The sequence below is a fragment of the Rhyacophila brunnea genome, unplaced genomic scaffold (genome assembly GCF_057557595.1).
Source record: "Rhyacophila brunnea isolate RB1 unplaced genomic scaffold, BYU_Rbru_1.0 scaffold_1, whole genome shotgun sequence".
Taxonomy (NCBI): Eukaryota; Metazoa; Arthropoda; class Insecta; order Trichoptera; family Rhyacophilidae; genus Rhyacophila; species Rhyacophila brunnea.
This window is the reverse complement of record NW_028232751.1, coordinates 63,560,735-63,588,266: the sequence shown is the minus strand read 5'-3', so window position 1 is coordinate 63,588,266 and position 27,532 is coordinate 63,560,735. Positions and strand designations below refer to the sequence as shown.

Sequence of the window (27,532 nt, the reverse complement as noted above, 5' to 3'; positions counted from 1 at the left end):
AGTACCAGTTATTGATTATCTTCAAATGTAATGCGGTAACCTGTCTGCAGTAAATGAAGATTTGCGATTGAATATTTCGTTCAAATTATTTAATCTATTACATTTTTACAACAAGCACTACAATCAAAATTTACAGCTTCGTATCCCAGCCTTGGTATGGATGAGGTTATTATTCAATGGAATGCTTCTACCATGAACCGTTCAATCTCATGTTCAGATGTTTTCCAGTGGCATCATCGACGGAGACCCTCTCCGCTTCCGAGGGGAAGTGCAGCATGGCTACCACTTCACCTGCACCACCTGCAATGTGGAGCTCGACCACACTGCCAGGGAAGTCAAGAGCCGTCCAGGGTACGCTGCCAATGACATGGTAATGTCCAACCCAATACAACTCATTGTCTATGTCAAACAGTAAACGTTCAAATACGTTATGATAATGTTATGTGCTGTCACAGTATGCTGCCGCTACAGGAAAAAAGTATGTAATGTCGTTTTTCTTGGTATTTAAAATGTTCTCAGACTGGCGCAAGCAACGAATATTGTCACGTCAAATCTGCCGAAATCACCAGAACAACAATGAGGTCACCTCACTCGTACCGCGCTACGTCGACACCCGCATGTCTCAATGAACGTTTTTTATCATTTTCTACATGCCTATACATGTTGGGCTCACGTGGTTTTTTGTATTTTATATAAGAATATTGTGTATTACCTATGGTCTGCGGGTTGGGTTCTGTTCAAAATATCTATGAATACAATATTGCAAGTAATTTTAACATACACACACTTAGAAACTGTTAAAATTAATAGAAATTGGCATGAACAATGAATAAAATTTTTAAATACTAATACATTAGAGTTGGCACTCTCCATCATTGAATGTATAGAGATAGTGATCGTTCAAAATATTTTGCGGAATGACGAAACCGTCGACTAGTACAGCATGTATCAGTATGTGACGTGTAATTGTTATTAATTAATTGAAAAGTAATTGCGGCATAAGAGTACCTAAATGCACTTAAAGATAAGATTGTCTTCTGTGTAGTTCCATATATCGTCTCTGTTCTGGCAGAACACACTAATTGGAGAATACTAGTTTCGAGTAATTTGACTTTGAAGTTTTTAAAATGTTTGAAATGGTCTATCATGTGAGTTTATTAAGTAATCGTAAAAATGATGACTTTAAAATAAAGACTGTTTATTTATTAAGAAGATTAAAGTAAAAAATAAAGAAAAATTTTCTTTTTTTATGTTTATTTTCTTATTTGTATCTAAAAAAACGAATTGGTGTTTTTTGCCAGAACACATTTTGTCTTTTTCAGCGGCACTGATTACACTAAGTGTTATTTAGTGTTTTCTGCCAGGAGAAAAATGCAGAATATTCTAAAGCCATTGTCATACTCGTATTTTTAAGGAAAAATTTTAGTACGTAAAATTATCTAGGTATTTTTAATAAAAAAATGAGATAGATACATACTGCAATAGTATATTCTTATAGAGCGTAGAGATTATTGAATACGTGTATTAATTAAGGCGCTAAGTACCAAAATAATAAAAACTGACATTTTTAGAAAAATGTTCTACATACCAATGCCAATAACTTCAATTATAGTCTAAGTGCCTCAAGCAAGTCAAAATAATTAAACCTGTCGACGTTGTAAGTCCGTTGGCGTGTGTTATTTATAATGGTGTAAGTAGCACTGCAGTGGTTAACGGCATTCAATATAAAATAGCTGACGATGACGTGTTGACACTTGCGAGTTCTTAATACCTAAAATTATAGAAGCTGCCGTGATTGCTTCACACTGTAAATCTACATTTTTCAAAAGGTCTGCTTCATGAAATTTTACTGCAATGACTCGGTATTTTGTAAATACAGGCAATACTACTTTTTGGTACTTGGAGCCTTATTTAATACACGTATTCAATTATGTAGGTACATGTGTAAATAATGACAAGTAGAAGACATATTAATAAAGGGAATTTCAGAGTAACTATCATTGGTGGAAAAGTAGCATTGTTAGAGTCATCATCATCAGTCTGAATCAATACACTGCTGGATGAAGCCCTCTCCAAGCTGATTCCACTTCTCTCGGTCTTGTGCGTTGCGTTGCCACGTACTTCCGCAGTAATTAACTATTTCATCGATCAAGCGGCCTGATCATCGGTTGTCCCTTTTTCGAGCTATGTATCCAGCCCATTTCGATTTGTGGTTTTTAGAGAACGCTATTACATTGCAAACCCTTGTCTGTTTTCTTATACAATCATTCCGCTTTTTGTCATTTCGCGTTATGCCCAACATGCACTTCTCTATACCACGCTGTGCTACTATAAGTTTCTGGGTCTCTCCTTTGCCTAGGGTCCATGTTTCACACTCACTTGTGATCACGGGAAGCACACACTGGTTTAACATTTTGCGCTTAAGGCACGGGTCATTTTTGAAGACATTCAGACGGTCAAAAAAAGTTTTGCAGCCCAGCTTCACTTTGCAAACAATTTCATCGAATACACATCCACCTACAGACACCTTGTTGTCCCAAAAATTATCAATTGAGTTACTGCATATGGCTCTTGCAGACGAATCATGAAATAAATTGCATCTCTCATAATTATTATGAAAAAGTGTTTCAGCAGTGGCTTAATAGAAAATTAGCCATGTGCATGTAGTCAAGTTAGGTGGTGATTCGTGAAAGGCATGACCACTTCTATGACTGGAAACATGACCTGGTTTCCTATTTCCTCGGGTAGATATATCACAAATGAAACAACTACGTCTTTCATGTTAGAAGAGTCACGTGAGCTTTGTTAGTAGAAGCATATATTGAATTCGTAGTTAATTCGAAAACGAATTTCGGTATACAGAGTGGTGGAGCCCATACGAGTCATGATCTTCGGCCATGAGGTTCCTACCATGAAGAAGAAGAATGATGCTGACACCAAAGTAACCAATACACTGGCTGGATACAATGGCACCATGCCTATATTCTTGACAATGGCCAGCTTTAAATAATATACAAAGTCATACTGCGTCTCTCATATACATACGAAACTAAGATGCTCACACAGTGTAATTGTAGTTACAAGTTAAGTAGTGAGAAGTTGGATTCACGACTACTTCCGATGCTGCTACCGTGACTTTTCGTGTATTACTTGCTATCGTCTAAGGTAGACGAATTACAAAATAGACCGTGTATGTATATCATATTGTGCAGGTAAATCAGAGGTGCGCTCGCTGTGCCCATCGAGGATGTGAGGAGTGAGAGCCACGTCGACTCCTTGGCATGGTGCTATATCTTTTCGTGTATACTATCGTCTCAGGTAGACAAATTGTAAAACAAACTTTATATGATTCCAATGAATCCGATGTACGCGCGGGATTCTCACCAAGTACCAAGTTACGGAGGTGAGGATTGAAAGTCACGACCACTTCCCGACCTGGTACCATAACCTTTCGTGTATACTATCATCTCAAGTAAACAAATCACAGAAGAAAGTGTCTCTCTGATTATGTATACGGGTTGTTAGGTAACGCACCTGGACTACATGTAAATAATCTTGTTAATGTATTTTATACATCAGTGGCTTGTTGTCGATTTTGATTATAAAATAATAAATGAATAAATAAAAGGACTATGATGATTAAAAGCAATATTTATAATTGCTAATCAAGCTCTGTCAATCTCTCAGATCATATTGTTGTAGAATGTAGAGAATATAGACACTAAGTCGCTTGCCAGTATAAGGTGAAAAGCAAAAATGGTTATGGCAGAAAACACTAACTCAATTAGTTGTTACTTCCAGGCAACAATTCGAAATTTTTCATTTAGTGCGTTTGCACAAAACTGTTTTTAAGTAAATGTATATTTTTTAAAAATTAGTGTGTTTTTCCAGACGGTAAAGTTTGAAATAAGGAACATTTTGGTATAACTAACTCAATATGTCATTTTTTCGAATTAGTGTCTTCTGCCAGAACAGTGACGATATTTTAAATAGACTTCAACAGTCGATAACAGTTTCAAAACAGATTGCTATAATATGTATGTCTTAAATTTGTTTAGAACCAATTTGATCAATTTAGTGATACAATTTAAATATATGAAAACAGTGGCTCCATACCATTTCTACTGAGCTTTGTTGAAGGTTGCTTTTGAGGATTTATTATATGCAAGCTTTTGAAAGTAAAGATTTAAAGTTGTTAGTTTAAATTTATTCACAAAATAATTTCGGAAGATTTACTGTCGTATGCATGAGATTCCCAAAAACCTTATAGGCTATATACTGCACGTTTGTATGCATGAGTACAAAACGTAATTAGCTGTTAAGTGACGTCACGAATTTGACACTCATGGCAATCTTATAAAATTTCATTCCCCGATAAATAATTCAAAATTTTGAAATTGTAAATGTGTCTGAAAGTGTGCGAACGGTACCATATAAATTTAATAATTATAAATGAATAATTATTATGAACTTTAAATAATTTATCAGTTATTTTATCACATTCATTTTAATTATACTGTACGAAATGATGCAGTATTACGAGTAAAAATTTCCATATGGCAATACATACAGTTTTTGCCGGTGACGCTTGACGCTTCGATTCAAACTGTGCTTTTTCGCTCGCTTTCTGATTCATCTCTTAAAGTTATCTGATTTAATAATGAATGCATCAATGGCATCTCGGCAACGCGCAGTTAATTATACCGATGACGAAAGGGATTTGTTAACCAATTGCGTGTCGGCTGAAATGACAATTATAAATTCGCGAGTGACGGATGGGATTTCAAACGGACGCAAGCGAGCTGCATGGGTGCGAATTACTGCAGATTTTAACAGCCGAAGCCAAGGAACCACGGTAAGTAATTATATTATACTGGTTATATTATATACTCTAGATTGGGCTATATATTAATAGAAGGTTATGTCACGGTAAATTTATTTTGTTGTGGTTGCCAGAGTGTGATAATTGAATCTCCATGAATAACGATTGATTATAAACTGCTTTATTCATTAGATTGTCTATTTTAGAACCATATAGTAAATCAATGAACACATATTTATTCTAGCGAACTGTCACAATGCTGAAATCATGCTGGAATAGTATGAGAGCCCTCCAAAGGAAGGCTGATACGGCAGAACGAGCCAGCATGATGAGAACTGGCGGTGGTCCACCCTTGACTTCAAGATCAGCCAACAACCCCGCTGCGTTTTCGTCAGTAGTGGATCATTTGCGAGTAGAGTGGTGTAATAACGCAGATTCTGATGGGGCGCATTTGCAAACATTAGATTCCACACCACTCACAGTCACATCACAAGTTCACACACTTCAAACAGACACACATAGACAGTCACCACTCCAAATACATTCACCGCACACAGTTAACGAGCTTCCGCATGGCTCCCAAATGGAAAGTTTACAACCACTTCACACCTCTGACACATCTCAACCAGCATCTCCGCACGCATATTCCTCACAACGTCAATCATCAATTTACAATTCCATACAGCACTCATTGACAGAACGCCATTCACCATCAATTATTAACATGCAAACACCTCCGACTGCTGCTCCATTGGCATCAACATCTGCTCGTCGATTGTATCCTCGACTGCGAGCGCAGCGGGGAAGTACTCAAATTCGGCAGTCAGTTATTCGTACCCAGGAAAGGCGGGCAGGCCATGATTTGATGGTATGATCTATGTATATATTTACTTTAGTTTATAAACAGTTTTCATTGAGCAATAAAATAATTAATGTAAATGAGTACATAATGGTTGGCAGTAGAATGCACAAAATGTAATCAGAAATATGTCATTGTTTCAGGATAACATTTCGACCCTAACAGAGCAATTCGTCCGGGAACAAAACTCACGAGCTCTGCAGTATTTAGACGAACAGAACGCCTTAGTGGTAATGAATCTTAATTAAAATTTCAATCCATATTAATTTATAAGCTTACTCAATCCTTCCAAACTTGCTTTAAACATAACTTCAGGCATATTGTCTTCAAAAATGTCTTGTCTCCTTTTATTTTTAAATCGTTAGCATTGAAAAATGAAATATAGAACCAAGTACGTAGCATAGTAATTATATTTTAAAAGTAATTATTGCACAAGCCGTCACATATTAATTATTAATAAATATATTATAAAAAAGTTTTCTGCTTTAAAAGCGGCGCACGGGATGCCTCTCTTTGAATAAAAGACATTATGAGGGTACGTTATGTATGAATTGTTCACAAATAATGACATAATATTATTTCATATCAGAGGGACTTCTTGAACGTGCAGCATGAACAGATAGATGCTGCACCTTACGAACGAGAACCATGAACGGACGGTGCGGCATGCGAATGAGGACCGCGAGCGGAAGCTGCGGCAAGAGGACGAGGACCGCGTGCGGAAGCTGCAGCGTGAGGACGAGGACCGCGAACGGAAGCTGCGGCGTGAGGAAGAGGAGCATGCGCAACGGGTAATGAAATTTTATTCAAATTTTAATCCATATTAAAATTAACATGGAGATTGCATAGTGTATAATGCCGTGTACAAACTATTCATTACGGTTAGTTAATTATAATGATTAACCGATAACCTATGCTTTTGTTCATTTCCGTTTGACACAATGAGTGCATACTTTCTACGCCTAGTGTTTATCAGATTCGATACACTAGGATAGGACTTTATCTGGAATACAAACGCTGTCAGCTAATCAAAGAGATACGTGGAATGTTTTATTAAGCCGGTCACGTGAGGTCGGTGTCATGCTTTAGGCCGTCCCTAATTAAGTAATACCACTGGTTTCATTATTATTTTGTACTTTTACAAAGAATTCAAAACATACCTAGATCCAACAACTATGGGCCATCCTTCGCTTATAAATAATACGAATATTACATTATTTCAGATGCAGATTGGCGATGCAGACCTGCGGGGTCAGTAAGCAGAGCTCCATGCAATAAATGCAAGGTGACGACTGCACTGCCGATTTATAAATTGCATAACTGTGATGTACAGCTTTAATTTTAATTCTAAGTATTACGGTTATTTCTATGTTAAGGAATTTCATTATTTGTATGAATGCTCTTTTTATTGTTGTTTAGTATTATAAATTAAATAATCACTTTCTGCTTCGTACCTATATGAGCTTCCACAGACTCGTTCTCAGCAATTTGTCCAACAACCCATTAGCCCATACTCTTGATGAAACACACAATAAAGAAACATGTAATTCTTTCCAGGCGCTCCACCGGAACTACCTCCACGGCTTCTGCAGAGACAGGCATGTAATTCTTTCCAGACGCTGCACCGGAACTACCTCCACAGCTTCTGCAGACAGGCGCTCCACCGAGGACACCAATGCCATGATATCGATTTTTATTTCTTCTTAATTGAAATATTGTTTGTGAAATTGTAAATTAAATACGAAGGTATGCTAATTCAAAAAACTTGTTAAATTTCAATAGTCGTTAAGATATGAAACCTCATAACTTCAAATTTTACGATATTGGTTTTTTTTTAACTTATTATATAGCCAATTTGATGAGGTGTCGAACTCATATGTGGTATTTATTTGTAGTTATGTACTGAGATATTGACAAACTCATATATCAAAATTCTATTTTTATATAAGTTATAATACTCATATCTCAAACAATCTTACTTAATTTAAGTTTTTAATTTTATTTTCATTTGAATTATTATTTTATTGTTTCATTATTTTTTCCATCTCCTTTTTAAAGATTATTAAATAAATCAAATGTGCAAAATGTGTTTTGGGACCATGGGACAATAAAATTATTATTTAGCAATTATAACACAATGTTTCATTTTTTATATTATATATTTATATAAAAAAAACTAAAAGACAAATTTTATACACCGCTGTAAATATTCAATTACAAGCAGAATTTTATAAAAAACATATTTGGTGCTAAGAAATATTTCCATTGGCATAAAACGTTTAAAAGATACACAATAATTGGCGGTAAGAAGTATTCATTTAGATTGGCATACGTTAATGATAAACACAATATAGTTGACAGTAAATATTCAATTACAAGCACAATTTTATAAAAAACATGTTTGGTGGTAAGAAATATGTACATTGGCATAAAACGTTTAAAAGATACACAATTAGCGGTAAGAAGTATTCATTTACATTGGCATACGTTAATGAAAAACACAGTACAGTTGACAGTAAATATTCAATTACAAGCACAATTTTATAAAAAACATGTTTGGTGGTAAGAAATATGTACATTGGCATAAAACGTTTAAAAGATACACAATTAGCGGTAAGAAGTATTCATTTACATTGGCATACGTTAATGAAAAACACAATACAGTTGACAGTAAATATTCAATTACAACAAGAACAGTTTTAAATACACAAATACTTAAACTAAAACTTATCTAAAATGGCGAGCGATTAATGCTCTACGAGCAGCAATTCCCTCTGGCAATTCCCTTCCTCCATGCGGTAAGCTGGGCTCCTCCGGCACAATATCTTGATCTGTTAAAAATTCCGGATCTATATTGTGCAGAATGGCACAAGCAATTATTATGTTGATTGTAGTTGACTTTTTCGTAGTGATGCCCCTGGACAAACACGCAAACCGTATCTTCCAAACACCGAAGAGCCGTTCAACAGAATTTCTGGTTGTAATCTGTGCTCTGTTGTACCTTCTTTCTGGACGCGAAACAGGGTTTGCCAGCGGAGTGAACAAATATGGTAAGCATGGGTAACCTGCATCGCCAAGAAGGGCACCGGATAAAAACCCTTCTTCAAACCGTTGCTTCACCCTACTATTGCCAAATATGTAGCTGTCGTGGTAGCTGCCTGGCCAGCGAACAACTATGTCAAAAATCTCTAGCCTAGGACCGCCGACAATCTAAAAAAAACATGGTCAGTTTAATAATTTTGATCGGGTAATCGAGACAGTATGCTTTGAATAGCCGCTCACATATTGCATTTTAAAATCATTATTTGAAATTAATTTTGTATTAAGGTCTCGTTTGTCACATTACTGTCCAACAAGATCTTGGCTACGTGCTAAATAACAAGCTCCTCCTACGTTAAGCCTCAATTACATTGAGTTTCTTTACTAGCTGTTTATTGGCGAATTTACAATCTGCCTGTAAAGTCGCCCAGTGTAATCATCGAACAAGCAGGTTGTAAACACTCTACCGAGAAAAGTTGGAAGCCGATCAACTTTACATGCTGCACGCCGGCGTGTGGGCTACTGCGTCTGCGCAGTAGCAACCTCCCGGTAAAAACACGAACTACGTTCTGTCAAAATAGTCACTGGCTCGTGGCTTCTCAGCGAATGGAAAGTTTTGTGTGTAATCATCAAATCGCAGTAGCTGATTCGCTCGCTTTTAAATTCGCCAATAAACAGCTCGTAAAGAAGCTCAATGTAATTGAGGCTTTAAGCCGCACCAGCGACTTCCGGTTATTGCCTAGATCTTCTTGTCGGACAGTACCTACGTAATTTTTAAACGATATACCACATTGCAATACAGTATCACGTCTGGGGTATTCTGTGGTTAGTTTGAATTGAGTAGATATCATTTTTATAGTATTTAGTAAATAGTAAGACTACCTGAACGTTGAGGGAGAAAAATCTTTTCCGGTTCCGAAACACTTCTCCGGTTGCACCGCCAGGGTTCTTAATTTTAATGTGCGTGCAATCAATGCAGCCCACAACTCCAGGAAAATTCCCCATCGACTGGAATCTCTGGCAATTTTCAGCAGATACATCAAATTTAATAAATTTCTTGTACTGCTGAGCCAGAGATGCCGACACTCGCTGTATTGTCCTGGAAATTGTGGACTGGTGAACCCTCCCGATGTCCCCGTATACAGACTGAAAAGAAGATTTTTATTTTGAATTAGTGATGATGGTAGATAAAAACACATCGTTTACTGAAAACGTAGGTAGGTACTGATACACCCCTGTTACAGGCGGGCTTCTCCCGGTGTAAAATAATCATTCAGTAGCTTAAGTCGAAACGTAACCCTGACCTCTAGAAACGGCTTCATAAAACATCTAATCTGATTCCTTGCTCAACCACGTAAGTAATTTTTTTAATTTAAAATGTATAAATGATGATGTATGAAAGAGATAATTTTAAGACTAAATATAAGTATTTAAATATAATAAATTTTGCCGCGCTTGCCGGCAACGTAAAAATCCCTGCGCGCCTGCGCCGAGGTGGTCCTCGTGATTCGTCAAATCAAAATCAGGCGATAAAATTTGGCCAATCACGAGAGTCCTTTTTGTTGGACGGCGTAGGTACGCGAGATTTGAAAAAAGAAAAGAAAAGTTAGTAAGCGTCCCCTTTCCGATAGGTACGGACCTGACGACTACAACTGTAAAAATCCCAAATATAATTTGTAAAACTAAAAATTAAGAAAATATAAGAATATCACGTTACGAGCACGAAGGACTGTGTTTTATTTACACTCCAACCGTTTGAACATCTTTTTTTTTGTGAATCCGGGGTTCGATGGACTCCTGAGCTAGCCGCTGGACCCCCGGGAATCTCAGTACCAAAATTGAAAGCGTCAATACATGTGTTTTTATCAAAAACAAAAGATCTAATAATTACTGATCCCCGTATCCGGAAATTTGTACGTATGCAGTTCACCGCAGGACACTTATTCGTGCACCGCAATACATGAAACATGAGTTCGTGTAACATTTAATCAAACCGTGGAGTATATTACGTATGCTACAACATGTGGAGATGTGTTTACTAGGTTAGGTTAGGGTTAATCTAATTGGAACAGTACTATTTGCAAACTATCGCCGCACTTGTCAGATACGTACAAATGTATTCCATGGTGAAATGTTTAAGGAAGAACTGCATACGTACAACTTACATGTAACCAATGAGCCCAATCAACCTTTTACATAAAATCGTATTATATCATTTTAACTCTATTACATGTTTGTGATACTTCCCTCAAACTTAACTCTTTCATAAATAAATAATATAGCTAGGTACCAAGGTATGTCATATTATTCCCCAATGTGGCTTACCTGAATGCTTCCAGTGGCGTAATATCTCAAGGTGAGAAGAAGTTGAACCTCTGGCGCAATGGGTAAGCCCGTTAGTGTGACTTTTTGCAAGTCATTTTTCACCATCGGGAATATCGCGTTTCTCACGACGTCCTTTGTGAAACGGAACTTTTGCCTAAATTCGATTGCCCCGTATCTGGAGTACGGGTCCTCCATGTCCCGTATGTATCTTTTTGGCAGTCGCGATCGTCTATTTCTTTCCTCTACTAAATCTACAAAATTAACGAGACTCCGAACACTTGCAGCAACAAATGTCTGCTGCATAGCTGTTAACATGCGTGCTTGCCGAATGGAATCCATTATTAAAGTGACAGATGAAGCAGTCGTTGGCAGCCATTTTGAATCTCGCGTGACGTCAGAGTGCTTACGTCACAAAGAGTGTTATTAGCTATTCGATGGAAAATCGGTTAAATAGCTTATAAAGAATTTGGCAATCTCATACATACGGCCCTTAATGTTTTAATAAAAACACTGAAGAAATTATATTTATTTTTGCACTGATACAATTTATAGTGTAAAGCAGTGCTCCGCAAGCTTTTCTCACCCACGGCACACTAAAGGTCTTCCCAGAATTCCGCGGCACACCACATGTAAAACAATTTATACCCCAAAACATGGACCCAGCCCAGAATCTTCGGCACCCCCCCTACCTATCGCTAAGGTTAAACACATACAGTGTGATACTTTAAAATAACGTTTTTCAAATGGTGTTCGAGGTAAAATTAATCGTATCGATTCTATGTTTAGCGATTTTTTGTATTCATCAATACATCTGCTTGAATTATGGTTAGTTGTCGGGTTAACAATGATCATTTGTCGAGTATTGACAAAATAATAATAAATTGTATCCCAAAATCGTATGTGTTAAAATATAAATGCCAGTGAAGGAAATCAGCGCCGCAGGTGACTTTTTTTATATTAGAGTAAATTTGTAATTTGTGTTTATCTCAATTATCTGCTTAACCTGCCACCCCGCCCCCCTGAGTTTGGGCCCCCAGGCTATAGCCCTCCACCTTGTGAGGGACATGCACCAAAATTATGTTACATACTTATTTGATAAATAATTTAAAAAAATATATACCTACATAACACACGACGAAGAACCAAATGTACATATTCCCATATATTGTATTATCAATAAAATAACTAATTAATATGATACCTGAGCTTGTTTCAATGAACGTAAAAGTTTTTAGCCTTAGTTCAGTAGCCTTGTCAGAAATACGAGGATATGCTTTATTAACCAAAATCCAGAAAATAGCATAAGCGCTTCTATAAAATTTCGGCGTTGTACAATATACAAAATTATTTGTATTTTTTTTTTTTTGAACCAATGCTTGGCAGCACACTTAGCATCGTCTTGCGGCACACCGGTTGCAGAGCACTGGTGTAAAGGAATAAAAAAGAGCATTTGGAATAGGTCTATTCACGACAGTATGACTAGTGAGCGAAATAAATTGGTAAGCTGTCACTGATAAGTGGGTTTTGCTGTTTACTACTTTATCGACAAGTCATGCATCTATTGTTTCTTTGGTGTTAGTATATTATTGTACTCTTTGCTTCTTGTGTGTTTTATCAGATGTCGGCATTGCTGCAAACGGCCAATAATTATAATGATATATTTTTTTCCCGATCAGAATGAGCTGTACTGCCTCCGCTGCCATGATAAGATGAGCATTCCCATTTGTGGAGCTTGCAAGAGACCCATCGAGGAGAGAGTGGTCACCGCTCTCGGAAAGCATTGGCATGTTGAGGTGTGACTCTTACAACTTTGCATTTATTTTCTTGTTTTATCTCGCATGCTTACTTATAGTCTGTCATAACAATAGACAACTTTTTTAGACCAATATATAATAATTATACCATGAACATAAATCAGGCAGCACTGAATACGTGTATATGTCAGTGGCATTCATGATTTTAGATATTTCATCTATTATGGTTTGGTTAGGCAGTGCTTAATTGAATTTTATAAACTATCCAACACCATCTGCAATTTGTATACTTAGTTCAATGAAAACAAAGAAGTACGACTGACAAAGTTTAGTGTACACTATATTTGTCAGAACTCCACTGTCTACCTCCACTCTTCACCACTGTACACGTAAATAGAAACGAAAATGGCGGTCTGCTGTTGATGTCTTGCTATGATTACCTATCTGTGTACATACTGTTATTTGTGATTCTATGCGGTGGTCAGGCAAAATCTCTGCTGATAAGCAGATGTAGGCAGTTTTGAGTTAAATACGTCTATGGATTCAGAAAAATACTCTTTAAATGAACCGAGGTCTCCAAATGGGACAAAATACTGTACATTAACAATCAGAAAGTAAACCTGCCATAATCTGATTTTTTAAGTTTGCTACAATAAAATCTGTCCTTCATAATGACTTGCAGATTGTAATTATTAGCCAAGGTAATGTTACCATTTGTATAGGTTTATTTTCGAATCTGAAGATTTTATCCACATAAAAGGGAGTTTTACTTGAACATCTTCGGTTTGATCTGATTGCAGCACTTTGTTTGCGCCAAGTGCGAGAAGCCCATCCATGACCATTGCCACTATGACAAGAAATGTTTGGCGTACTGCGAGACGCATGACCACATGCTCTTCGGAAACCTCTGCTTCGTCTGCAACCAACTTATCGTCAGTGATGGTAAGAAGTGCATTTTTAGATATTCTTAATTAAGGTGATTCAATTCAAATGCTCACGATTCTTTATTTCTTCTTTTGACCATATCAGCTCCTTAATTAGAGCATATGGATATCACACTGCGCCTTCAAGAATCCATATCGCCCACCAGCGTTCTTGCATCTTCCCAGGTGATGCCAGTATCCCTTAGCTCATTTACCCTCTGTATAGCGGCCTTTCAGGACACCAGAATCCGGTTGGCTTGAGGGACAAGCAGGCTAGGCTGAAATTCTCTCGAAACATCTATAGCAGGGATGGCCAGTGCGTCGATTGCGAAGTTATTTTTGGTCGATCGCGGACATAATAATATATTATTTAACTATTTCTTGTTCAAACCTGTCAAAACTACTCGACGTTCCAGCTCTTAAAATTCGCTGGTTCGTATCTCTTCTCTTACATATCATTATCAAGAAATACAGTCATGCGAAGAACACAAGTAATGAGCTTTAACTTGGAAGAAATTCTACAGGAAAACATTAATAAAATAAATGTAAATTCCTATCATTGCAATTTGTCGAATCAGTAGATTTCACGGATATTGCAGAACAAGGTACCTATGTATTTTAATTCGATTGGTTTTTAAAGACATGTCTCCTTCAGAAGAATTATTAACAGTTTTACCAATGATGGAACGATCCAAAAGAGAAGATATATTTATAAACTAGTATCGGTAACGACTGATGGAGCTCCTGCAATGGTTGGGAATCATGTTGGGTTTATTACTTTATGTAAAAATTAGGAAACAATACCCACTTGTATCAGCTATCATTGCATCGTACACCAGCAGGCATGGCTCCCGCAAGGGGAGTCTGGCAGGGCTCTAGAGCCCTGAGGAGGGCCCTGCGTAGCGGGTCGACCATTTAAGTGAGAAAAACACAAACCACAAATTTGCTCGAATAGTAAAAAAAGTCGCCTGCAGCGCTGTTTTCCTCGACGGATATTTACATTTTAAAATACATGGCTGTGTGATGCAATTTGATGTGGTATGATTATTGATGTAATTATTTTATATTACGTCGTTATTTTTTATATGTATACAATATCTGTTTTCAAAATACATATTTGAATTATAAAAAAATGGGTTTTTTTTGTTCTCGCATGTTATAATTACAAGCGATATCAGTCGATCGCCATAAATAATTTTATCAACTAGTCGATCCTAGAATATAAAAGTGTGCCCACCCCTGATCTATAGCATGTAGCCGAACCAGGTCTTACGTCACTTCTTCATTCTCAGTGTGATGAAAGGCTGCGTGATCTACACACTAGTGTGCTAAATTTGAGATAAATGGGACAATAACAAGGCATTATTGGAAAACACCTCCCCTATACCTATTAGAAAAAATCATTGAAAAAATATAACACCGGACGGGAATCGAACCTGCATCCATCAGATTTGTGCCAATGCGCCTTACCATTGAGCCACCTGTGTCCTACCTAATTACAACAAAATCGGCAAATATTCAAACATCTGATTTACTTAACAAATTGCATTAATTTTGGTTATCGGCTTTTGTGGTTTGAATCAAGGTACCAATAATCGGTACTTACTTTGATTCATAACCGACGTCAGATTCCGTCCGTACGCCCTAGTACTATACATATTATAACGGAAACAAAAGACACAATTGACCTAATCTCTCTGAACAAATCACTATCACAATCGGTCAGAGTCCTTGTGACTCATTTCCCATACCTACATACAATCTATAATATTATATTGTACATATATCACTAATATGAGTTTTTAAGGTTTTTCTGGTTCTCAGATCAGTTTGATTAATTTGATATAGATATCTTGTAAAATTAATAATGGTAATAAACACTTATTATAAGTCAGATATTTTCAATAAAAAAACATTTAAATAAATGTTTTTAATTTTTATAAAATGCGCTTAAATTTATAGAAGGAAAATGGTTGTTTGAACATCAGTTCACAAAGCTTTGAGAAATGTCATCGCCCATCATTATCAGTCAAAAAAATGTTGCCATTATCATAACAGTTAACTGTGACGTAATTTTTCAAAGATTTAAGTATTACATAAATCAATTAATTTAACAAAAATTCAGCATTACATAATTATTTATTCTATGGTGTGACGTTGCAGACGTCACCAACGGGCTAATTAACCATTGTAATTAGTGGAGAGGTTTTTCTCTCGCGGGCAACACAAAAATCCTGCGATTGGCACTTCAAGCTTCCGGGTTGTTTGAGTGGTGGGGGGATCGATGTCAGGCGATCGAATTTTGTTTGGATTTCCGTCCTTTCTGGTTGACCCTTGACACGAGTGGACGTGGGAGGAGCACATCCCGCATAGCGGAATCGCTATGCGGCTGTAAATACATTTCATTTTTTAGTATTAATTAATTTTAAGTCTTTGCTTTAATTATAACCTCACTCACATGTGGATATTTTGGTTTAAGTTTAAGTTAGTTGCTGAGAACTTATTGTGTTAGAATTTCAGTTAGCAGACGCTGATATTGTGTCTTTTGTATAACGTAAATATTTATGTATTATAACCTCGTCGTTTGTGAACGGAGGTGATTTTTCTATGGCGTCATGTCGCCATTTATGTATCATTGACTTTTAATTGCATTTATTTTAAATACAGTGAGGTTAAAATTATCACGGTGTTTCATTTAATTTAATTGTATCCCGTAATATTATGTTCTTTTATGTTCTTTTATGTTCTTTTCTTTCATAGAAAAGGCTTTGGCGTCCAATAGAGTCAAGTTTTCAGTGCTCGCAATTAACCGCTGCAGCGGTATGGTAGACATTATCCATCGAATACCAATTGATTTCGATAATCCTTTTCGTAAAAGGATTTGTAAATTCATCTTTCGATAGTCTTTTTTCGTAAAAGGATGGGGTTTTACCTAAGAGGATTGCTGAGAGGTGGTTAGATGTTAATTATTATTTAACATTTGGCGCTTCAACGCGGTCTCTCTGTTGAAGATATATCGTAAGATTTTATCATATCGTTGCAGTTATTTTTACTATTATATCCGCATGTGAAAGTATTTTTGTATTTACATGTAATAACATTGTTTTATCCACATGTGAAACTCTAGTTATATTTAGCTGTAAATGAAGTATCTTAAAGTCAGTGTGAAATAATGTGTTGTTTCGATTTTGTGTCACCCATTTTAAATGCGGTGCGCGACGAGCAACCCAAGCAATTTTGATTCTTGTGGCAATTCGCATGAGCGGAGCGCATGTTTCGATTACGGCGCGAAATCATCATTATTTTTTTGTGCCTTTCAAACAATACGGATGCATTTTTTCGTACTGTTTTCAAAAACCACGCGGTTTTCATTTTGACCACGTGAAGTTGGAAAGTGTGTGTTGGATTTCGTTGCTTGGTAAACGGCCATTTTGCATTCGGCTCAGATCCGAAAATTTCAAATCCAACTTTATCAAGTACATCCTTCACATCTTTTCAAATGTATTGTTGAATTGTGTAATGCTTTGTTGTTTCCAATCAAATGTCATAGCTAGATTCGTTTGATTGAAAACGGGCGTTGGCGAAATTTCGAACCGGCATTTGCGGGTTGAAGCTGGAAGAGGGTCTTTTCATCTTGGCACGTGGCAACGACATTCGGAGACTTCAAGCAAACTTCCGCTGCGATCTTCTTCGTGGACATAGGAGATTCATCGAAAACATCCCCACGAAGCTGACGGCAGACATTGGACATTTCCGGTAGAAGCCCATGCAGAGAAACAAAACCACGCTCGCAAACCAAAGATGAAAACATCCCCATGAAGCTGACGGCAGACATTGGACGTTTCCGATAGAAGCCCGTGCACAGAAACGAAACCACGCTCGCAAATCAAAGATAAGTACCTACCTATTTCGGTGACAATTTATGCTGTTTTTAGAAATTTCAAATTCATAGCTTATTTTCGCTAGAATTTTTTCTCAATTATTTCACCATTTCCATCTAGTGAGGGTCAGGCTTTCTTCGACTTCCGAAAAGTTTACGTTCCCAGTGGGTGGTTTAATATTTAATAATAATTTGGTAGTTTTAAAATTTAATTTCGCATCAAAATTTTTTTTTCATGTTCGGTGGCGCTCAGCTCAAGTTTTTCGCTTAGAATACGTGACAAATAAATCAACACAGAATTTCACGCTTGACACTCTTACGCATAAGAGGCTCACGAAATATTTTTTTTTTACTAGTTCGTCTGTGCAGCGACAGTTTTTATTTGAAATTGAGTCATGATTTTTAATACATAGTTAATTTCATTCGTGATTCGTGATTGATTCAGATTCAATTTCAATTAAAAATATAACTCTTATACTACTAGATAGTTAAGAGTTGGATTTTTTCTTTTCTCACAGATAGTTCTGTGGTTTGTTCATCTAACTATTATTGTGGTGACCTAGAAAGCGTTACATTTATGAGATGTAAAGCTCTTTCAATTTAAAGAATTTCCAGTAACGTCTGTTCACGACTTTCTTTCACACGAATTGAGATGTTGGAGATTCGGGATCTTCCGTCTTCCAACATGTTAGTTTAGGTACTTTTTAAAGTCCTACAATGATGGAGCGCTGGGGTGGTTTCGTTTTAATAGAGAGAGGTTAGCACTTGGGTACAATTCCAAGAGGCGTGATAGTTCAATTTGAGACGCCGAGCTTAACTTCTTCTTTAGTTAAAGACTTATTAGTCTGGCGGTCAATTTTAGAATGGCCGCACAGTTCTCTTAACCTACAAAAGTAAAAAGGCTTACACGATCTTTCAGTGTAAGTCATTCAGTAGCTTACCTGATTGCATTTCAATTCGCATCAGGATACCGTTTAACATGCTAAGAGGATTCTTATAATTTGTTAAGACTTAGGTCTACGCCCGTTCATATTTTTTACTATTTAAGGATTTTGTGTTTGTCACTCCTTAAGTATAGACTTCTAGAAATATTAAGTCAACTGACTGATTATTTCCACTCCCTAAAATGTTATCATTTTGACATGAGTCCTTGGACGTTCAGTTACGATCAAGGAGGCTTTTTTATCTTACTTCCTCTTTAGCATGTATGTTCCATAATTGTGGAACACCTCATTGTGTGAACAATGTGTTCGCACGACTCAATGATTCCATATGGACAGCGGATGCAAGATTGCTTCTGCATTCAGCTGTTTATGTCCATGGTTGGTATAATATTCCAATCATCCTACGAATTGTGAACGAAGTAATCGTGGTGTATTTTCATAATCACAGTGCGCGAACACTGATTTGATTTTCTTTCACACCATCGATTGCCTCATTTATACACCATAGACCGGCCTACTTAGTTAGTACCGTTGTCTTGTGTCTCGTCTTTACAAATCGGCATCGCAGCTGATTTCTGATTTGTAAAGGCAAGACAAATGTATTCCTTACACAGAGGTTCCTGTGAGATAAGCGCTTTTTCTGCTTATCTTTTGACGACTGAAGGGGTGATATGTGATATCACATATGCTAGATGATTATATCATCCAGCGTTTCATTTTGCGCTCTGTGTCACACTGACATACGCAAACTTCGATATGTTAGTACATATTTTTGTAAGTACAAATATTACATTCCTGTGATAATCAATATGATATAATTTCATGTTAGATTAAAATGTGTAATATATTTAGGATTACATTAGGTTAACTTGTGCTGTTTTTCTAGTGCACCACACAATGTTAAAGATTAAGCTTTATGTTATATTAACAGTCAAATAATTTAATGTTATATAAAAATGTTATATAAATATCTTTCACTGTGAAAGTATTTTGACACATGTCAATTAGTTAATTGCCAAAGCTTTTAAATGCAAGATGCATTGTTCTATTTGCAATATAGAAGAATATATTTGATTAAATTGTCAAATACAAAAATAATCTATTTGATTTCAATTCATGTAGGATCGTGATAGGTTTATCACCTTACATTGTTGTAAAGCAGTTTCATTTACTGTCTTTGTATACATAAAATTGTTTTAAGTTTCAGTCGCTGTATTCTATTGTACGTGTTGTCTGATGCCGGGACGTCGTGCGGAGTGCAGTTGCTGTCGAGGTCAGCAGGAGTTTGTCTGCGAGTGACCATCGGCATGCCAGCCGCATTTGTACGCTCCACCTCCTGGTGACTTCGGCACACTGCAGTCCGAAGCGGTGGTTCACGAGTCCAATAGAGTTAAGTGTTTTAAATTGTAATGTTACCTAGTTATTGTAAGCGGTGAGCTTGTGTGTGGACCTCCACAATGATGTTTTCAGTTTCTTCTGAAAAAGAATATCCGTTTCTTCCTTAAAAGAAACGTATAATTGTTGCTAGTTTGCGACACATCTTAAATTCTACTGACTCACGCAGAGTGAAGTGCCTTGCATTGGCCAAGAACTCTGGTGGAGTCTGGTTTGTGAGTGGAGATGACCGCAAGTTTGATATTTGTTTTATTTTAATAATAGTAAAGCTAAGAGAATTGCAGTTGTGCGAAAGCCAACGAAATGGGATTCATGCTTATGAATTATGCTTGGTAATTTGCAAATCGTGTGCATGGCGTTGAAGTTTGGTTCATGCAAACGATTGACAGACGACCCAGCTGGGAAAAGCAGTGTCCTGTGCTTAGGTCTGGATTTTGTCATATTTTTTTTAATTTTTTTGTAGTAATTGAGACCATCAAGTACTCGTTGATTGTGGTATCTTGAGGGGTTTCGTACCAACAGCTCTGAGCAGAGTTCCCATATGCAATCTCTAATATAGCATAGTAAACTAAGTTTGGTTCAACGAGACTTGAACAAACGGGGGTGCCTAACCTGCATTTTCTAGAGGCTTGTAGCATCATTTATTTCAGAAAACAGCTTGGCATAAAGATCGGGCAATAAGATGATGTCAATCGACACATCGCAAAATTTTATCCTAAATTCAGATACGAGTCTGAAGGAGGCTCGCGTCAGTGGCAAACCTGACCAATCTCTCGGTAGAATATGTTAGCATCATGGCAGTCGAAGGGCGTGCGGAACCTCGTCGCACCCAGTATGCAAGTTAGTTTTAAGCAGCGGCAGGGTGGCGCACGCATCTTTGACCCACGAGGAACTCGCAGTTTGTCTGGAGGGGTTCCGTAGCTTTCAGGGCGGAGCAAAAATTAGCATGTAAGCACACACACACACAGGAATAGCGTAGTCTCGAAGAAAGAGCCTTGGCTGCTGTCGGAGTCCCCACCATACAACGCTGATTGCAGTTCATAGGGTATAGAGTCGTGCGATTAACATAACAATATAAAGCTTCCGCGCGATTAATCGGAGGTATCTATTCATGTATAAAATATTTAAGCCTACGTGGCATTAGGACTTTATTGTATTGTAGTTTTCTTGCAGGGAAAGGTTTGGGAGAGTCGCCCGCGACCACCGTCTTCAGCTGCATCACATTTCTTGTGTTTCTCTAGAACAAACCCCTCTTACTGTTTTTGCTTAGGAAGCAACAGTAAGAAAGCATGATGAGTTAGCAACATCTTGCACATTTCAATATTTAATATTAAGATTTCAGGTAAGCTTGGGCTTCACCCATGCCGCAATACCAAGGAATGGTCGCTCCACAAGCAAACGAGCATGATTTGTTGTAGCTTGCTCAAGCATAACAGTCTAAAACGGAGAGCCTTTGCTCTCAAATAATCAATCTAGTGCATGGGCACAATTATTGTAAAGCTATATTTTGCTTAACGATATTGTAAATTTCTTGTTTTAAAAGAAAAGTATTATTGATTTAAACTCAGTAATAGGGGTTCACATACAAGGCCAGCGCAAGGTGACAATAGCATAAGCAATATTGTATTTAGGTGTTAGTAAACCCTCATTGTTCGAGGATGCGCAATAAGTTTCTTGTATGCTCAATATTGTGTGAGCACCTCACTTTTGAGAACTCTCAGATCCAAACATGTACCTGAATGGTCATGTTAGTTTCATTTAATTATATATAGGTTAAGTTAAAATGCAAATTTAAAAAAAGGCTAATGTTTTAACACAAGGTTAACTGAGGAGGCAAGAAGGAATCAAGGAGCGCAAAGGCAGTCTCATCCAGAAAAGGATCCAGAAGACTCTTGGATCAGCGGATCGACTGCTTAGCCCCGCCACCACTTTTCACCCGGACCAAGCTTCCACCGAACCCAGTTGGTTGTCCTGCGCCACTGAGGGACCCGCTTCCAAGAAAACGAGACACCCTTCCTTTATTCAAGAGGAGACAGTCCGCCATGAGAAGACCCAAGGAATGCTGTGGTCACAAACAAATTGACTCTTGCGGCGTCAATTTCTCCCGACTGATGGGGTATTGTGACGTTGCAGACGTCACCAACGGGCTAATTAACCATTGTAATTAGTGGAGAGGTTTTTCTCTCGCGGGCAACACAAAAATCCTGCGATTGGCACTTCAAGCTTCCGGGTTGTTTGAGTGGTGGGGGGATCGATGTCAGGCGATCGAATTTTGTTTGGATTTCCGTCCTTTCTGGTTGACCCTTGACACGAGTGGACGTGGGAGGAGCACATCCCGCATAGCGGAATCGCTATGCGGCTGTAAATACATTTCATTTTTTAGTATTAATTAATTTTAAGTCTTTGCTTTAATTATAACCTCACTCACATGTGGATATTTTGGTTTAAGTTTAAGTTAGTTGCTGAGAACTTATTGTGTTAGAATTTCAGTTAGCAGACGCTGATATTGTGTCTTTTGTATAACGTAAATATTTATGTATTATAACCTCGTCGTTTGTGAACGGAGGTGATTTTTCTATGGCGTCATGTCGCCATTTATGTATCATTGACTTTTAATTGCATTTATTTTAAATACAGTGAGGTTAAAATTATCACGGTGTTTCATTTAATTTAATTGTATCCCGTAATATTATGTTCTTTTATGTTCTTTTCTTTCATAGAAAAGGCTTTGGCGTCCAATAGAGTCAAGTTTTCAGTGCTCGCAATTAACCGCTGCAGCGGTATGGTAGACATTATCCATCGAATACCAATTGATTTCGATGGTCCTTTCCGTAACAGGATTGGAATTCATCAGAGAGATAGTGTGGAAACCCAGTACCCTGAGCTAGCGGTGCCTGTTATCCACATAGCTTGGATAGCAGTGTTGAATGGTGGTTAGAAGTTATCATTTAACAATGGGAGAAGAGTATCTATGTCTATAGATGAGTTCCTTTTAACTAAATTTGACAATTCAACTGGATAAGAGGAAAAAACTGAAGTGATGGGAAGTAAATTATTTTCTGCCTGTACGCTACTAGTTTTGGGTTTAGTCATATTTCGGTACATAACTGTGCAGTGGTGTTAAGATTTTTTACGTTTATTAATTTTGAAACGCATTTATCAAACCATTAGTATAATTTATTACGAGATAATTTTTGTAAAATATTCACGATAAAAAATTATATTGATAATCTCTGTGATCCCAAATTTGACAAGAATTAGGCATTTTATTATTAACAGCAAAAACACCGATACGCTAAATCCAACTTGATGTGTAATGAAAAAGTGAAACAGTTGCCAGGCTCGAACTACTGATCTTTTGATCTACAGTCTAATGCACTCTCCCAATGAGGCTCATATTTATGAAAATGTCTCATGTTACTTGCAATACTGTCAGTGACGTCCCTAGACAAAATGCCGCCCCTAGGCAGCGTCAAAATGCCGCCCCATTTTTTTTATATCTAAGAAATGTGTTGTATCGATGCATTAATAACAAAATATATACCACTAAAACATACAAAATTAAATTTAGATATTAAAAGCGAATAAACATAATATTAGTTAGACACTTACCCAAATCCCCAGAGTCTGAGATTCTATTTGTTGATATGTCTGACAAATTTGGTTTGCAGAGTACCATTTAGTAATAATACGCAGATATATTATTTTCACACTATTTTTCTATGCTATTATTGTACAACATGTAAACAAAATCATTTTCCTTATCATTCATTTAATATGAACATACTTTTAATCACAAATACACTATTAATTAATTGTCTCAACACTCAACCGTTACAATAAACAAACTTTCCTGGCCTTTTTTGTAGCAAAGTCCGTAACTATGTCATCCAAATCTAATTTATATGCCATTTCTGCTTCAATAGACAATATTGCAAGTCCATTTAGCCTTTCTTCGGTCATCCTAGATCGGAGATAATTTTTAATAATTTTCAGTTTTGAAAAACTCCTCTCTGCGCTAGCCACCGTTATTGGCATTGTCAATATTATCCTAATTGAAGTGACCGTATTTGGATAGATTTCTTTCAAATTATTATCATAAATAAATTTTAGTACGTCATGTGGCGAAGACTTTTCAGTCACAAGTCTACACAGTAATTTTAACTCCTCACAAAGCTCCACTGCATCGACATCAGATGTGCCGTTTGCAGTGAGTTTAATTTCTAAATTTTGACAATCTTCCAATAAATTTTCAGGAGTCATGTTTCTTAAGAGGCTAATATTATACATAAATTTGAAAAATCTTCCATGATATTTTAATTCCTCAAATCGATCTTCAATTGAATTTATAGCCTTATCTACTACTTGATTGAAAAACTCGACTTCAAATTTTTTTTCAGGGTTATGTAGAGGCGTTTCATCACAACTCTCATACTCGAAATGTTTCGGTACTCTTCGTCTTCTGCAATCTGTTTCTTTGGGAAATTCTGCAGGTATTTCGAGGGCTTCTGCTAATTGGTGTGCGATTATTTTCATTTGTACTAAGCCATTTTTTCTATAATTACGCAAAAAATTTAAAACAGCTTCAATGGAATCAAGCGCGCTGGTTATATTAAATTCTATCATTTGCAACTGTTTACTGACTGGATTTATAGAACTCAAAATATCATACCAAACTATGAGACAATTTATAAATTTAAAGTTGCATATATTTTTTGATAATGCGATGGCATCATTTTTGGTCTGCAAACTATTTTCAGTGTGTGAATTGGCATGTTTCTCTTCAATATATAATAAGGCATCGTAAATTTCTACCAATTGGTATCTAATAGGCCTGATTGCTTCGATTCGGGACTCCCATCGCGTATCAGAAACTGCCTTTAATGTTAATGATGGTAAAAATTTAAAAAGTATATTCCATATATCAGTAGATGCCGAGAAAAAAACATAAATCTTTTGGATTAACCCAAAAAATGATATCGCATCTAAGTTGCATTTTGCAGCATCATTTACCACTAAATTTAGCGTATGTGAGTTACAAGGTACATAAAATGCACGAGGATTCATGTCTCTAATATGCTTTTGGCCACCATTCTTTTTTCCCCGCATATTCGCACCATTATCATAACTTTGACCTCTCATGTTTTGTATATTTATGTTTAAATTTTCTAGTTCTTCAACAATGCGTTTTGCTAATCCTGCTCCAGTTTTATCGTCAATTTCTATAAAACCTAAAAAATGCTCACGTACTTCCTCTGAGTGTTTTCGAACAAATCGTACTATAATCGACATCTGTTCTATATGTCCTATGTCAGGTGTACAATCTAATATAAGAGAAAAATATTTTGCCTCATTTAACATATTGATAATTTCTGATTTGATTTTTTGCGACATTATGGCAATTAATTCATTTTGAATTCTTGGTCCAAGATAATGAGTAGTGCGGGGCTTACAGCTTATGGTTTTCAAATGTTCCTTAATAACATTATCAAACAGTCCAAAACATTCAATTAATTTTAAGAAATTTCCATTGTGCAGTGTGTTGATTGTGGACTTAGGTCCGCGTAAAGCCATATTCTGCACCGCCATGACTCGCAAAACTGCACATAATCGAGTTAAAATTGACCGCCACCGTATAATTTCTTCATTGAAAAGTTTTTGTTGACAACAATCAATTGTTTTATTTAGCTTTAATCTGATTAGAATATCTTGCCAGATTGAAAAGTTTTCGTGGTGATTTTTTGACTTTTCGTGGGTTTGTATAGTTTGCGACAAGTTTTTCCAATTATCATAGCCAACTGATGATCCCATTCCAGTCTCACATTTTTTTTTATTAAATATTATACAGCAAAAGCAATGCGCAGAATCATTTTTTACAGAATACACTAACCAAGTTCTTTCATATGTTTCGCCATTTTTCAATGTACGTTCATAATATGCATTGGAAAACTTTCTATTGCACGTATTGATAGGATAATCAGCAAGTTTTTTTCTGTATAGGTCCTTTTTTTAATATCATTATCCTTGTACTCTCATCAAGAAAACTTGGCCAAAAATGTGGATCATCAAAATTATTGTCTTCTTCTTTGTCTAAATAATCAAAATTATCGTCGTCTGAATTATTATCGTTGGCATCGTAATTTACATTCTCTTCTAGCGTTGTAGCATCTGATTCTTGAATTATTATTGGTTCTTTAGTTTTAGACGATAGGTATTCTGCGCTGACTTTCTGATTTTGCTTTTCACTTTTGATAAAATAATTGTTAAGTGTACCTGTATTATTTGTAGCATTTGCCTCCTTTCGTTCTCTTATCTTTTTATACGCTGCTCCTGAAAGTCGTTGTCTTGCACTCATGTTGATGATTTAAATAAACCACAAATCCACACTATTATCAGCAAAAGATATGTTTACAAAAAACAAATTAAAATAAGGTATTGTTATTCACAGCACAATAATTACTAACAAATAGTAGTAAACAGATGATATTATGATGATAGATGAGGTAGGTATCTACTACGTAAACGTATATGCACGAATACTAGATTATGTCAAATATCAATTTTACAATAGATACATCCAGCAACTTTTAAATCTCGCGGGTGACTGGCAAAAATGTTTGGATAAATTAAAAAATACGGATGTATATACCTATAAATCTCCACCATAATTTTTATTGTTTCGTTACCTACGTTGACATATTGGTATAAAATATTATTTTGTTTCAATAACTTCTTGGCTCATTGGCGCCATATAATTGGCTTTTGCACAGCCACTGTTATGAAAGGAACTCTTTAATCTGAGTAAATGACATTACATTATATTATGCATAATGTGTCTAGGTGGCAAAAGACTCGTAAAAATATTTTTTATTGGCATTTGTATTACGAACCCGAGCAGTTAAAAATAATAGAAAAAATCACTGGTTGAGAGTGGTGACATCATACTAAAATCGCCGCGAATACCTACTCACTACTGGGTAATAAATAATATAATTAAAAAACATCCGGAGCCGTGAAGTACTACAAATATTCGGTGCTCCGGCGCCGTTCCTGCTCCGGGTAAAACCCCATTACTGCTCTGCTCCTGCTCCGAGCTCCGCTCCAACGCTCTGGTTATAATGTAACTAAGATTAGGTACCTAGCTATTTCTATATAATACCAAATGATCCTCCTCGGTTTGCCGCCCTTCGAGTATCTGCCGCCCCCAAGCGACGCTCAATCTGCCTACCCCCACGGGACGTCACTGAATACTGTAATCAATTCACTGATAGTTATCTACATATTTAGAGCTTGTGCCCACTACGATGGCTAGCCGCTGCAATATATGTTTTTTAACGAATATTAATCCTCCCTGACCATAACATACCTCACCTTATTAGTTCCACAGCTTTAACCTGTTTCATTTCTCTTCATACCCAGATGATATACACACCACGAGGACTCCGTGTGATTATATCCATCCACTAGCAGTTGCGACGTGTTGCGGTAGCTGGCTGTTATAGTGAGTGCGAGCTCTTCTTCTTATGCTTACGAATCAAAAAGAAAAAGGGTGTATCGGTTGACCTGAGCTGTAGTGGTTGGACTATGTGGA

General features: G+C 36.7%; 2 protein-coding genes across 3 annotated transcripts; both read left to right on the top strand.

Annotated features, from left to right (window-relative positions):
• Positions 1-217: 217 nt before the first annotated feature.
• LOC147080078 (LIM and senescent cell antigen-like-containing domain protein 2) lies at positions 218-27,532 on the top strand. Its single transcript, XM_085946397.1, has 4 exons — positions 218-370; positions 12,722-12,838; positions 13,600-13,741; positions 27,361-27,532. The coding sequence occupies exons 1-4, from the start codon at positions 218-220 to the stop codon at positions 27,441-27,443; spliced, it is 495 nt and encodes a 164-aa protein (XP_085802523.1). The 3' UTR covers positions 27,444-27,532.
• Positions 4,523-7,812, top strand: LOC147080079 (uncharacterized). Of its 2 annotated transcripts, XR_015070759.1 has the most exons (6): positions 4,523-4,855; positions 5,067-5,690; positions 5,825-5,911; positions 6,271-6,472; positions 6,905-6,966; positions 7,239-7,812. XR_015070759.1 is itself a non-coding variant. In XM_085948020.1 (5 exons), exons 3-4 carry the CDS (start codon positions 6,305-6,307, stop codon positions 6,938-6,940), a joined length of 204 nt encoding a protein of 67 aa, XP_085804146.1. In that variant the 5' UTR covers positions 4,523-5,690; positions 5,825-5,911; positions 6,271-6,304; the 3' UTR covers positions 6,941-6,966; positions 7,239-7,812. The 2 variants fall into 2 exon arrangements, 1 of the variants encoding a protein (XP_085804146.1); XM_085948020.1 differs by having other exon boundaries at positions 4,523-5,690.

Bases quoted from the DNA above. Each gene is read 5' to 3' on its own strand.
- LOC147080078 (XM_085946397.1), top strand. From the start codon at position 218: ATGTTTTCCAGTGGCATCATCGACGGAGACCCTCTCCGCTTCCGAGGG. The intron at 12,839-13,599 runs GTGTGACTCTTA...ATCTGATTGCAG, and splicing joins GAAAGCATTGGCATGTTGAG to CACTTTGTTTGCGCCAAGTG. The intron at 13,742-27,360 runs GTAAGAAGTGCA...CTTCATACCCAG, and splicing joins CCAACTTATCGTCAGTGATG to ATGATATACACACCACGAGG.
- LOC147080079 (XM_085948020.1), top strand. From the start codon at position 6,305: ATGCTGCACCTTACGAACGAGAACCATGAACGGACGGTGCGGCATGCG. The intron at 6,473-6,904 runs GTAATGAAATTT...ACATTATTTCAG, and splicing joins AAGAGGAGCATGCGCAACGG to ATGCAGATTGGCGATGCAGA.